Here is a 14,791-nt window from a genome sequence, read left to right on the forward strand (position 1 = left end):
AACTGAATTACTTGAAAATTACTTACTAAATCGAACTATAAATCATAAATTGCATAGATTTTTAGTTTTTCTCCTTTTTAATTTAGTTTTTCATTATTTTCCTTCAGAAAAATTCAACAAAAGGCATCAAGATAATTACAATTTTTTTTTTTATAAAAACAAATAAATAGGATTGCTAACGGGGCAGAAATTTCTCATCTCTACCAAGAATCTACCCCGAAAGGAAAGTAAAAACGCGAAAAAAATTCCTTACAGAACATGGCTAGGGAATTATTATAATTAGCTTTTATTAATTCATTTCGTCAAAGATAATATTAATCTTTGTCACTAAAGCTATATGCCAGCTTTAGGATCCCCGGAGCTTGCCGCGACAACCCCCATCCCTGTATTTTCGTCACTTAAAGCAACTTTACTCCCATTTAACTTCTCAACAAGTTCATCGATCTTCCGAAACTGGTACGGCCATCTTGCATTGTACAAAAATTGACGAAGATCAAACCGATTATCCTCCGGCGAATAACTCTGCAAGGACAAGGAAGAGATAGGTATAAGTTTTTTGGATAAACAAACACCACATTGTGTTTCTCTGTTCATAATTGAATTACCTCAGCGTGATAAGAAGGCGTTAAGACTGTCATTTTGTGTCGATTGATTGAATAGTACTTGAAGAAGTGCTTCACTTTATCGGCCACTTCTGACGGAGTCAATCTTGATCCCCATTTGTAGCAGAGATTCTGTACAGAGTTCAATGTTGGTGAGCTTTTGAACGATGAGACTTTATGAGATGAGGTGAGCTGAAGAACGTACCGTAAACATTGATACTGGGCCACAACGGAATATTTTTCGCAGCCTTCCGTAAACTGAGAGTTCCTCGTATGTCATTCCCATATCCACTTCGTCAAGCTGTTTCGATGCAGACATAGCATTCGAGTTACGATTCGCAAAAACATACAGGCAACTTTTGTTATGATACTATATGCACAATCAAATTCATTGATGTAAAAACATCTAAAAGCGAACATTATCTGCAGCAGTATATAAATTTCAATTCACGCCTACTTGAGCTACTAAGTTGCATAACTCCTGCAGCCAGTGGCGGAACCAGAACAAATACTCGGAGGGTCAATGGACAAAAATATTTTAAAAATAACATAAATTTTTTGTTACTAAGTATCAGCGACGTATATGTCCATCGGGTCACTGGTTCTAAATCGTTATAAATTCTGAACATATTGGGATTATTGACGGAATCATACATTACGAAAAATTTGGTTGTTAATTCTAATTCTTTATTTCTGAGGGGGGCTGTCCCTCCGGCCCTGCCTGGAGCACACATGCTTAAATCATACAATAAGTCGAGCCATCTAGCTGGCAAAACCATAAACTTTATATGCCATTTTTCAGTGAGATTGACGTAAAAGGGAAGACGGAAGATATACAGCTTGTATGGGAAGAAAACAAAAATATTGAATAACATACTATAAAAACGAACAAAGAATTTCCAGTAAGAAGAGGAAAAACGAGGAAGACAAAATCGAATATGGAATTGGATGGTCTTAAATCTTAATGCATGAGGCTTTAGAAGTTTTGACTATATTATTTTTTCGAGAAGGGGAGAAGTCGAGTATTAATGATCAGAAGGTGAAACGAACAGTCCATGAAAAGAAAGAAAAAGAGATCAAAGATAGCTAAAGAAAACAAAACAAAGATGAGTGCACCAAACATAAGCATGAAGCTGCAGAAAATATTTCACCGTTGTTTATGTTGGTACGAACTATATCAGAGACGGGTAAGAAGATATCAAAAGCAGTTGTTGAAAGAATACCTGACTGTAGTTAGAACGTATAGGCTCCAATTCAGCAGTTGGCGGTGCAGCTTCGATTTCTGCCAAGGACGGGTAACCAAGATGGACGGCCGCCCATTTCAAGAATGCTCGAAGATCCTGCTTACTAATACTTCCTATTGGATTTATATCGGCCGAGCTACAATCATACTGCAGACATTAAGAAAAGAGAATAATCAACGACAAAATCGAAGATATCTAATACGTAAAAACTGGATAATACCTTTGTCAAGTAACCACGAAGTCCTTCATCGACGTTGGAGCTACCTAAAACAAGATAAAAGCCTGGTTTACTATGAACCCAAGGCAAGAGCGAGGCTAACATAAATGCTAGCACCATTCTAATTCGAGCTTGAATATTCTGCAACCCTAGATTCTCAGCATTAGAACCTCCATCTACCTGTGAAGAAAATAGTTTAAAAACTTTAACAAAAACAAGAGAATACAGTTGAGAATCAACCAAGCATGGCGATAATTATCACTTAAGACCTATGTTGCACGGAAACTTTTCTTCATTAGCGTTTCCGGGTTTAGTTTCCGTTTCCGTTTCAGTTTCTTTTCCATTTCCTAGCTATATATATTTTTTTAAAAATAACGTATCCCGGTGTCCGTTTCCGTTTCCGTGTAACATAGCTTAAAACACAAGAACAATGTACAGCAAGAAAGGCATCAGGCTAATAGCCCAGTTGTTGAGGGCCTTTCACCTTTGTTTGATACTGATTCAAAGTACAAAAACAAAGGGTAAATTACACCCACGGACTCTGAACTTTGAACTTTCTTTCATTATGGCTCCTGAACTTCAAAATCGAACATTATGACCGCTCAACTTTGCACTTTACTATCGTAACGACGCTATTTACCGTTGACCAAGTCAAAATGAAGAAATCCAATAATTAAAGTTATTTAGAACCATATTTCTCATTGAACCATCGTTTTCGGTTTGTCAAATTACAATTGGCTATTTCTCTCTCTAAACAATCACTTTCTCTCTCCTAACCAAACAACAACTAAATGACCTCAAAACCAAAAAATTCAAGAATTAAAGTTACTCAGAATATCATTTCTACAAGTTCTATAATGGAGGGTTACGTGCTATCAGAGTGATCATCTTGATCAACGTTAAAAGGGGTCATTATGTTAATAAAATGTAAAGTTCAGGGGCCATAATGTTCAGTTTTGAAGTTCAGGGGCCATAATGAAAGTAAGTGCAAAGTTCAGGGGTCATGAGTGTAATTTACCCCAAAAACAAATGTAGAGTTTTTCGGCCTAAGCTATAATAAAATTGCATAAGAAACTAATAGTTGAGATGAAAAGGAACTCTTATCTTTTTCATCAAACTAGAAGACAAATTCTATTTATTTATGTATCTATCTAAACCTAAGGGAATGGTGCCGGGGTGGAAGGCCCCGGGCAAGGAGCGAAGAAATAACTGAATGGCACATTGGAAAGGTGTATTTTCAAACATGTACACGCGTTTTAAAGTCATAAAGCTCAAAGAATGAGACTAGAGCCAAAACGGACAATATCTACATGTTATTGGATCACAATGTTACAATTTGTATCAGAGCCATGACGGAAATAGAGTAACTGAGCTATATTAGTAAAGTGTGTTCCGACGCGCTTTAAAGCCGCAAGACAAGGAATGAGACTTGACCAAAAGACTATTGAAATTTACTATTTTACCTTGTAACGTGGTCGCTTGCCAGTTAGTGTTTGGAACAAGGATAGAAGTGAAGAAATAACACCATCTATTGACACATCAAGATGCCATGAACCAATTTCATCTGCTAAAACCTTTGCCCGCTCTTTTGTGGCTTCAGAACTGCAAAAGGAGAAGCCTGTTACTGCCAACTAATGTTTGTAGCTGTCTCTAGTACTTGTAACTGATGGTCAATTGGATATATGCAATGAATCTGACTGCAAAAGAAAAGAAAAAGAAAAGAGATACAGTATAAATTTCCCCCTAACGTTTTTGAGCAAATGCAGATATACCCCTAATGTAAGAAATAATAAAATTTTATCCTCAATGTTTCCAACATGGAGCAACTTTGAGCTGAGACAGGTGAAGTCAGCCTTTGACTGCTTGGAGGGGAAAAAAAAAAAAAACTCAGGCCATATGGGCTGGGGCAAAAAAAAAAATGCAGAACCCTTCATCCTTTGGGAGTGCAATGAAGAAGATGGAGGGATGAGAGAGGTGGAACCACCCATACAACCGGTGGTTTTCAACGGCAGGGGGTGCACCATTACCCCATCTTCGCCTCTAGGTCAAGTTAAGAGTCTTGTTTTATGGGTTCAATTACTTGGAACCTATGTTGCACGGAAACTCTTCTTCATTAGCGTCTCCATGTTTCGTGTCCATTTTCGTTTCCGTTTCCATTTCCATTACCGTTTCCTAGCTAATTTTTTTAGAAATAACATTTCCCGGTATCCGTTTCGTGTAGGGATGGCAACGGGTACTCTACCCGCGGGTACCCGGCACTACCCGACCCTAATGGGACTACCCGTACCCTGTATAAAAGAGTATGGGACGGGTATGGGATCAAAAACATTACCCGTTAGGGTAATGGGAAAGGTATGGGAAGACCCCAGGGTACCCTGTACCCGTTACCCGTCATAACTTTTTTATATATTAAAAAATATTATTGTGTTTTAGATGTAAGATGTGAGATTTGAACACCAACCTTTTGTTTTTCGACCATTAAGTAATATAACTAAGCTACTTTATTTTTATTGATTAAAATTCAATTTGTTCAATTTTTAGATGGATGATTTATTAAATTTATACTTTGTTAAATTTGTAATATTTTTTGTTTTATTTCTTGATTTTTAACGGGTAAGGGTACCCGCGGGTACCCGTGAATTAAATGGGACGGGTATGGGATGCAAAACATATACCCATTAGGGTAATGGGAAGGGTACGGGTAATTAAAAAATAAACGGGTAAGGGTTTGGGATTGGCATTACCCGCAGATACCCTACCCGTTGCCATCCCTAGTTTCGTGCAACATAGCTTGGAACCAAAATTGCTCCATGTAGCATTATCTAGGCCAAAAATTACTTCAAATTGGAAACTTTAAGGACAAAATTTACTCTCTTTTTTTATGTTAGGGAATATCTCTGCACTTCCACGAAGACGTTAGGGGCAAATTTGGACAATCCCAAAAGAAAATCATCCCATGCATGCCAACCTGTTTTCAGTTCCCATAAATACAGTATAGAATATACGCTTTGCAAATTCTTTGCTGTCAGTAGGAAATTGGCCATCAGTGTAATGTCCAATTCGAATTGCATCAGCTTTTACTTGTTCATCCCCATTTCCAATCTCTGCAAATAATAGACTTGAGGACAAAGCCATTGAGAATAGAATGAAACAAACAGTGAAACAAGACTTAAGGTAAATTACATTCATGTCCCCTGAAATATAGTGTTACTAGCATTTCGTTAACTTTTTTTATTCGGTCATCATTTTGTTAACTTTTTTTACAGATTTTTATGCCAAGAAATAAAGTTTAGGGGCCATAATGTAGTAATACTATAGTTCAGAGGTCAGAGATGTATTTTACCTAGTAAACTCATAACAGCTAGGCTTAAGTTGAGCCGAAGTAAGACGGAATATTTGGAGTGTAAGTTTAGCGGCGATAGGAGTAGGGAGGCAGGGACAATCACCCTACATGGGAGATTTGTTCAGGCCTTGGATTGCTTCCGGTATTTAGGGTCTATTATCCAAACGGATGGAGAAGTACGTGATACAGGTTTCCTTTGTGACCCCGGCATGCCTAATAGATTGAAGAAAAAATTCTACCGCACGGCAATCAGACCAGCATTGTTATATGGTACGGAGTGTTGGGCAGCGAAACACTGTCACATTCATAAGATGTCGGTGGCGGAGATGCGTATGTTGAGATGGATGTGTGGTCATACGAGAAAGGATCGGGTGAGTAATGAAGTAATTAGGACAAAAATAGAGTACATCTATTGAGAATAAAATGAGGGAAAACCGACTAAGGTGGTTTGGCCATGTAAGACGAAGAGCGCTTGATGCGCCGGTTAGGAGGACTGAAGAGTGGCAAAGGGATGTAGTGGTGAGGGGTAGGGAAGACCTAAGCAAACTTGTAAGAGGGTGATCGAGAGTGATATGAGTTTATTGGGGATTGAGGAAAATATGGTAGTGGATAGGACATAGTGGAGGGAGAGAATTTGTGTCGCTGACACGACTTGATTTCACGGTTTTATATGATGGTTCATGTTAGCCGACCCCGAATCATTTCGGGACTAAGGCTTTGTTGTTGTAAACTCATAACAGCTAGGCGTAGTACATCCTAGCTCCCCAAACTTGTCCAGAAAATTCTAATGACTTGTCCAACTTTGGCAATGAGTGGGAGACTCAAACAAGTTGAAGCCCGTGTCACTTTAAGCTAGTTTAGAGAGCAAATAGGTCACTTTAAGCAAGTTCAGGGGAACTAATAGGTTACTTTAAGCAAGTTCAGGGGAACTAATAGGTTACTTTAAGCAAGTTCGGGGGAACAATAGGCCCCTTTAAGCAAGTTTAAAGAGTTAATCGGTCGTTTGAAAGTTCGGACGGAATTTGAGAAACCGAACCTTTTACAACAAGTTGGCACATGCAGCCAACAATAGCAGCAACTGAAGAGCTATCTGCCCCGCCAGAGAGAGGAAGCAGAAAACCAGAAGCTCCACTTCTTCTTAAATAATCCCAAAGCCAGCAACCAGGTCCAAAGGCTATTTCCTCTTCTGGAGAGTGATAAGTAATCTACAAACCATAACACATCAGTTAACTTAGTAAACTCGGTTAATTTACACAAATATGTTACAAGATGTCACAGATTAGTTGATAAACTCGTAGTTATTAAAGGCGCAAGGCGCACTGAGGCACCAGATTTCCTGCAGACTGGGCGCACTAAAGAAAAATGATATACGAAGTCATAAATAACAATTAACATTTCTAAAATGCAATAAACAGTCACTAAATCATACCAATTATCCCTAATCTTGATCATATAAATAGTAGCATGAAATAAATTCCAAATCAAATATTAGCTCTTCTATAATCATAAAGGGCGGCCCGGTGCATTACGCGTCCCCAGTAAGTGAGGGTCTGGGAAGGGGTCCCACCACAAGGGTGTATAAGGGGCAAGCCTACCCCTGCCAATTTTTTTGGCAAGAGGCCGCTCCTACGACTCGAACCCATGACCTCTCGGTCACACGACAACAACGTTTACCGTTGCGCCAAGGCTCGCCCTCTATAATCATAATCATAAAAATAAAAATAAATTCTAAATCTAAAGACTAAAGTTCAACCAAATCCTAAATTAATTAACTAATAGAATAAACTACTTTTCATCAAGACTAAAGTCTCCATAGTCCATATTCATCACTCATCAAAGTCATCACCACCATTATCATCATCTCCAACATCAAATTCTTCTTCAAGCTACAAAGTCTGATTCACCTTCCTCCTCATCTATAAGGAGTAAGGACTGTCGGATTTCTTTCTCGAACACTAGAAGATGGTGCTTTAACCTTCTCCTTTGACCTAGACCTAGCACTTGAATAGCTTATACAGAGAGAATTGGAGAAATGTATTCTATATTTCAATGAAAATGATTAGACATATTTATATTTTTATATATACATCAAAGGGCTACTAACTAGGAAATAATCAATCAAATTAATTCTTATTCTAATTCCTATGATTAAGGCTATAGCTAAGGAAACTGATATATGTACATTTATGACAAATAGAGGTATTCCATGTTCATGATATTTTTTCAATTGTAGATGATATAGATAGGGAAAGATTGAGATTGAAACAGCCACTTTTTAACTTGGAATCCTAAAAGAACCTATTTGGCTTATAAAATTGCACCTAGACGTGCCTCCAGCAAGGCACTAGGCTCACAAAGGTGTGTGCCTCTTGAACAGAGTCCGCCTTTTGGCTTCTCGCATGCCTAGAGCCTAGTGCCTGAGGTGTGCCTTTGATGACTATGGATAATAAGAACAACAATACTTCAGAAACTTAATAAGTAAATGTCTGTAAGGGCTGTAGGAGTTAATAATAGTTATGCATCAAAAACATACCTCAAGGGGGCTAGAAAGAGGCATTTGCAAGTTAAAAGATTGACAAAGACTATATGGAGCTTTTATTGATGATACTCTTGTTTTGCAACTTGCTTGTTCTTGAAAACTACTTATTGATCCTCGTAAGCTAGCCACCTGTAAGAATCCAACAATGGGAGAATCGTTAGAGCTCAATACTTAATATGAAATATGTGACTATAACAAAGCCTAATTTCCAAAAGATAAAAACTTATATCAAGAAAAAACGATGTAAAAAATCCACAGAAAAATGCTCTCAAGGAATGTTAAAATAAAGCGTACCGCATCTAGATCAACTTGGGCAACCACAACCTCAACATCCTTCAAAGAAAATTGTGATCCTTGTGCAACAACTTCTCCATTCACAACCACACCAGAACAGCCATCTACATCAAACAAAACCATTAAAGCTCTCCAAATTTAAACAGCAGCAAATAATAGCAGCAAACCAAATAAGACTCGCATGTTCTATTCAGGGCTTAATACATAATCAACCCCTCATGACCCCCCAAACATTTAAAATGACATTTCTGCCACCTCAAAACGACTTTTTTGCCACCTCAATTTGCTCAAAACGACCTTTCTGCCACATCAACTTGCTTAAAATAAGCTTCTGCCACCTCAACTGTTAGGAGCACGTAGAGTGTACGATACTGCCACACAGAAATAAGGGGTCAGTTATAGCAGTTTAAGCAAGTTGAGCGGCGAAAATATCATTTTGAGAGTTCAAAGGGTCATTAGGCGTTTGGATACAAGTTGGAGGGACTGCATATGTATTCAGCCTTCGATTCGGTTTTCTTGATTAGGGATGGGAATTTGGTTATTCTGGCATGTTATATATATGTGCCATTAGATTATACATGATAAAATTCAAAGAAAAATGATAATTGTGTCAATCCTATTGTGTCAGTTGGTTGTTTCTGTAAATGCAATGCAAAGAAGAATAGCATTAACAATGTACCATAATAAAGGCGACCACCATCACACCCTTGGTGATTACTGTAAATGTAGACTCCTCCTCTAGTATGGGTAGCACCTATAAAAGCACGAAGACGAACATCAAGCTTCCTCAATTGGTGGTGACTTCCACTTGCATTCATGAACACTTCAACCCCATTAAGTGCAAGCTCAGCATGAGGAGGGCTAGGGGTGAAAAGTTCTTCACAAACTTCAGCAGCAACAGCTCTAGTAACAAATAGAAAAGACAGCATTAGCTTCTATGTATGAAACTGATCAGCGGAGAAAAACGTGTAAATAAATAATGAAATTATATGAATATATCTATACATCTTTAAGACTATAACAATGTATTGTTAATCTATATTTATACACATTAAATTTTTTTGCATACAAGTGGCATAATAAAGGGGGAAAATAGATCTTTTCATTTTAAAAGCTGGTAGAAGGTGATACAGAAAATACTAGGGATTTACTGAGCATTTGATTAGCATTCATCCACTTCAGAAAACATATACATCCAACGATACGATTTCCAATTTTTCAAATCATATAAACGTGAGCCCAAATGTTCCATACAAGTTTCACCAGTTTTGATTTCCAAAAAGTTTAGGAAACATGAAAGCCTTTAAAATCAAAGTTTTCCTGCAACATAGCTTACTGTAAAATGGAAATTCAACAGCAATTAACATCCTTATAACTTACGTATCTAAAAACTGAATGAAACCATAGCCAAAAGGTACCGAATCCTGATTTACAGCCTTTGAAATGTCAATTGGGAGCTGAAATTCAACAAGCTGATCTTTCTGCTTCCAGGTAGTGAACCATCTTAGCTCCCTGTAATTCCCATCATTAGCAAGCCACATTTTGGGGCGAATCATTATAATTTTCCTGTTAATGCACAAAACTTGACAATTATAACGCTCTGATCCTTTAATAACCGGCATCCCGAAGCTGCACAATATCCCATCTGTATAATCCCCAATCAGAATTTCCTTCAAGCACTCCCACCTGAAGTGCAAATCAAAATCATCCCCAAATTAAGCGGAATTTCACAATTACAAATTCAAATTCAATACTCAACTAACTTACGCGTGAGTGACAGTATCGAGCTCTAAGAAATGATCTTCACAGCCATAGCCAGTGATTTCAAGCTCAGGGCCGAGTCTGATAGCGGCACCAGCTTCTTTGGCCTTAGCAATGGAGTCCTTTATGTTCTTTAAGTTAGAATCGAAGTCCATCGCCCATTGATTCAAGTTACAAGTAGCTACCTTCAACAGCCTCATCTCCTAGTCCTTGAAAGTTGAAATCAAATTAAAACTGGGGCAATTTAGCTGCGGAACACCAATTTGAGAGCCGCAGTGGCTTCCTCGGCGAAGAATGGATGAAACTGTGTGGCTTTGTGTTCTTCGAAATTGGAATTGGTGGAATTGGATTCGATGTTTGGGAATTTTGGAGGGACCTTAGTTTTGATTTTTCAATTTTTATATATTTTGGGGCTGACGTTTAAATGGGTTCGGATGATTCAGGATTCCTGGACCCTTGGACGGGCTCGGATGTCAAATTGGAGCCTTTTTTACACGTTTCACAAATGTTGCATGCTGTTCGAATTAAGAGTCAAGATGGGGGGGCCTTGGGAGGACATAAGGAAGGAGTTTGATAATAGGCAAACTCAACTCCAGTTATGAACGTTTTGACATGGAGCGGTGAATGAGACATAATGTACGTTGATGGTAGATATAGAATTGATATAAGCAACACTGTAGGGGACATGTACTATCCTGGTGTTGGGTCTTTTTAAGCGATTCATCCTAGTCCATTAAGGATTAGGAGAGTAGGCATTCAATCTTCGTGAGGGAGCCGAATGTTTTCACAGGGTGGAACTCTATGAGCTCCAGAATTAGCCCATAGTACGTGTTTCTTTTAGAGCGAGGTTTAATCACAAGCAGAGCCGGTCCTGGGGTGCGGCCACCTAGGGCCCAAGGCTAAAAGGACCCAACTTTTTAATTTTATTGAATATATACTATTTTTTAATTATAAATTTAGTTATAATATCTATAGGTCTAAAAATTGATAAAATTATATCCATTAGGTTTCTATTTTTAGACTTTTAAGTACACTTTTTTTATATTAAGGGTCAATTATCTCTTATTTCGTCCAAGACCCCAAAAATATCAGGACCGGCCCTGATCACAATGAGTCCCACCGGAACGAAATGCTGATATACGTATTGACGGGACGCTTAAAGGAGATAGACCCTTTTGGTAGGAATTGGCTAGCCGAGACTTGGAGAAGTCCTGACGCCACATAGGGTTTTAACCTGGCTCAGATATGACCTCGTGACAACAATGATCAATTTAAATCGAGTCCTCAAAATTTTAAAAAGTTAGTCTAATACCATCAATTTTAATATTTAAAATTTATGAAATTTAAACTAATTTATCAAAGTTTACCAAAAGTTTGAATCTAAATTTTAATTTGAACTTAGTTACAAAAAATACTTAAATTAATTGTAGATGTTGATTATAAAATAAAATATGAACGATACAACAATTGCAATTGCAATGTAGAAATGAAATATCAGAATTGAAATGCTAAAAATAGAATCAAAAGCAATTTGAAACAACAAACTTGGGGTCACTAAATGGCTGGCTTCGACAAGTATTGAATTCAAGTTGGCCTTGATTCCACGAGTGTGAGAACGTCTTGAACGAATGATCGTTGATATGAACGCCATGAATGCGAAAGTATAATATTGATTTGACGATGAACAAATTGGATGCTTCAGGAATTTAGGTTTAGAAGCGGGATTGACAAATGATTTTGAATTGGATATCGACTATGAGAAACTAAATGATGTTAAATAAAGCAAGGGAGACGACTCTAGATTGAATTAACTTGGTGTCACAAAAACTAAATATAAGCAAATTTTTGAGAGGTGAAATAGAAAATCAAGACATAAAAGCGTGTATAAAATGATTTTCCGGACACGGAATTGAGCAAAACGAAAGCATAAAATGAAATTCAGGATGTTAGAAATAAGAATAAAGCAAAATTTAGGATTAAACTAGACTTGAAAGGATCGAAATTAGTCCACAAAGATGGCTGGACAGAATGTGTAAAAGAAGAACAATATTCAGAAATTGTGAAATTTGGGGATGAAAACTCTAAAATCGGACTTAAATAAAGAAAGAAAGTTAAGAATTACTTACTTAGAGCTAAGAAAACTCAAAATTTAAATCAAAAGCCAAAGAAAAAGACTTGAGAAATTGAGAAGAAATGATTATATTTGATGTTGAATGTCTTGGATTTTTTTTTTAGAAGAGGAGGCCTCTATTTATATAGTTGAAGAAGATGTGTATAGTTGCAACTACCCCATAATTTTCATTCGCTAACTACTAACTTCCTTTATTTTGAGTTTATTTAGTTGCTAGGAAGGTGTGTAGTTAAGTTAGTTAAAGGTAGAGTATAGATAACAACTAACTTAACTAACCATTACACATGTTCTAGGTATGAGATCTAACTTCCAAACTTTATTTCTCCTTCCATATGAATCTGATTGGCCCATGAATATATCCCGAATTCCTCAGGATGTCGTATTTCCGAGCCTTTTGACCTCGTGAATTTTTTTGTCAGTTTGAAACCGCTGAATTTCCAATTGAAGTGGCGTTGGTACGACAGACACGTACTCTAACTTCCGAAATTTATTTCTCCCTTTATATGGATCTAAATTAGGCCCACGAATATATCCAAGATTCCTCGAGATATCTTGTTTCTGAAACTTTCAATCTCATGAAACAGTCCGTCCGTTTGGTGCCTCAAATGGTCAATTGAAGTGATATTGGTACGGTTGAATTTTTTTTTTAAAAATGTCTTTATGCTTTTCCTTTTCTTCCTTAGAGTTAGAAGCCAGCTCGTCAACTGGGTATGCCAACTCGTTGAGCTGAGCGCTAGTGAATACCAAAAGGACATTTCTTTTTATTTTTTTTTATTTTTCATACTTTATAATAAAAATTATAATATATTTCTAAAAAAAATAAAATTTATTATACAGGCTAACAAATATATTAAAAATTATAATTTAGTAAACATAAATTTACTGTTTCATTATTCATTATAAACTAGTATGAATGCCCATACAATGCATGAAATAAGAAAATCAAACAACCATATTGTTATAACTAAAACTTTTTTTATAGTAAATAAGAAATTTAAAATTTGTGGAAAAGACTTGCCTACTAAAAAAGCTAGAACTATCAATCGTTTTTACCTATGTTATTTAAATGTATATTTATATTTGCTTCCTTTAATTTATTGACACTCACTCTATGCATGTAAATTTTTTAATTATATATATGATTTGTATATATTAAATATGATTTAACTGTAAAAATACTTCTTAAAAAAAACTTCAAAATAAGTAGTAAAAATACAATAAAATAAGAAAAGAGAAGATCACAATTAAATTGAAGTAGTAGCATTAAAATTTAATGATATAATTACTCAATTATATTAAACCCTATATTTTGAAATAGTTATATGTTTCACTTCTTTGTCACTAATAAAATAATAAAAAAGTTCAATCCCGTCTAGTTTTGTACTCTTATAGTTTTTTTCCCGAACAATATGAGCCGTTAATACATTTTTTAACCATATTTATGGATAAATAATTTATTAGTCTCCATCTTTTTATGTAACACACTATTTAATCCTCTATTTTGAATAACATATTAGAAAGTCTCTATCTTTTGTCAATATTAACCTTTTAGTCATTTTGTCTATTTTTTAGATTTTTAACTGGAACATATCTTAGCTTTCAAAACAATCATAATACGATACAATGATAAAAGATAAGGATCTTGTAATGTGTTTTTTAAAATAAGAGACTAAATAATACATTGGGTAAACTGTGGAGATCAATAAATTATTTACCATATTCATAATTATATATTTTAAAGAGATGCATTATGAAAAAATGAAAAAAAAAAATCAGTTGTAACGGTAACAAACTCCAAATTAACCATTTCATAACGAATTTTATTCAGCTTTTGAATTTACAACTATCCAATAATAAGTTTCTCATCACCGGTTGAATAAAAATCCATACCTATCAACATAAATGTGATCCTGTAAAACTATAAGAAATGAAAGCTTTGTAATCCTTCAAATAATTAAAAAAATCTATAGTCGTCGACTCGGTAATTACTCAATTACTAATTCTAATACTACAAAACACAGTATAAAACACAACTTCAAATTCAAATCTATAAAAAAGAGAAAGAATCATCCCTAAGATCAATCTACCATAAAAAAAAAAAAAAAAAAAAAAAAAAAAAATATCAATTTAAATATATACCCAAAGAAAACACATGTCAATCACGAAAAGAAAATAGAAGCAATGAAGAGAATCCACACCCATATATATTAGTTTAGTAAATACCTGAAGAACCAAAAAATTGACGGCAAAGGTGGAGAATTTTCTGCAGCTCTGGAAGTTCACTGTATATTAATTCATCATCAAAGCCAGGCAAAGAGACCCATGTAATTGAGAGCAAAAGTTATAAACAAAATGCAAAGTTCAACGCTAAAAAAATAGTTGCTTCCTAATCCTTCCATTATAACGACCCGGTCCGGAGTGGGTGGACCCAGGGTAGAAGGCTTGAGCAAGGAGCGGCCCTAAGGGATGACGATGGGGGCAAGAATGAACTGAATCCCCATCGGAAATGAAGAGGGAGTGATTGAGGCTTATTAGTAAGATGCAAATCTAATACATGCAAACGCGTTTTAAAGCTGTTAGACCCAAGGTGTTGGATTTGGACGAGGTGTTACATCCATGTTCCAATAAATGAAGAAAACTCATGCCTAAGCTCTTGAGTG

General features: G+C 36.1%; 1 protein-coding gene across 1 annotated transcript; it reads right to left on the minus strand.

Annotated features, from left to right (window-relative positions):
* Positions 1-57: 57 nt before the first annotated feature.
* Positions 58-10,399, minus strand: LOC136210974 (glutamine-dependent NAD(+) synthetase). The gene is made up of 13 exons (XM_066002455.1): positions 10,007-10,399; positions 9,620-9,925; positions 8,919-9,142; positions 8,240-8,343; positions 7,940-8,074; positions 6,443-6,611; positions 5,032-5,167; positions 3,527-3,665; positions 2,067-2,243; positions 1,826-1,993; positions 808-903; positions 606-734; positions 58-522 (listed from the first exon to the last, which is right to left on the minus strand). The coding sequence occupies exons 1-13, from the start codon at positions 10,198-10,200 to the stop codon at positions 334-336; spliced, it is 2,166 nt and encodes a 721-aa protein (XP_065858527.1). The 5' UTR covers positions 10,201-10,399; the 3' UTR covers positions 58-333.
* Between the last annotated feature and the right edge of the window lie 4,392 nt (positions 10,400-14,791).

The sequence above is a fragment of the Euphorbia lathyris genome, chromosome 1 (genome assembly GCF_963576675.1).
Source record: "Euphorbia lathyris chromosome 1, ddEupLath1.1, whole genome shotgun sequence".
Lineage (NCBI taxonomy): Eukaryota > Viridiplantae > Streptophyta > Magnoliopsida > Malpighiales > Euphorbiaceae > Euphorbia > Euphorbia lathyris.

Coding starts and splice junctions, on each gene's coding strand:
- LOC136210974 (XM_066002455.1), bottom strand. CDS start 10,200: ATGAGGCTGTTGAAGGTAGCTACTTGTAACTTGAATCAATGGGCGATG. Junction 9,926..10,006: donor CTCGATACTGTCACTCACGC/GTAAGTTAGTTG, acceptor TTTGCACTTCAG/GTGGGAGTGCTTGAAGGAAA. Junction 3,666..5,031: donor TTTATGGGAACTGAAAACAG/GTTGGCATGCAT, acceptor CTCCTTTTGCAG/TTCTGAAGCCACAAAAGAGC.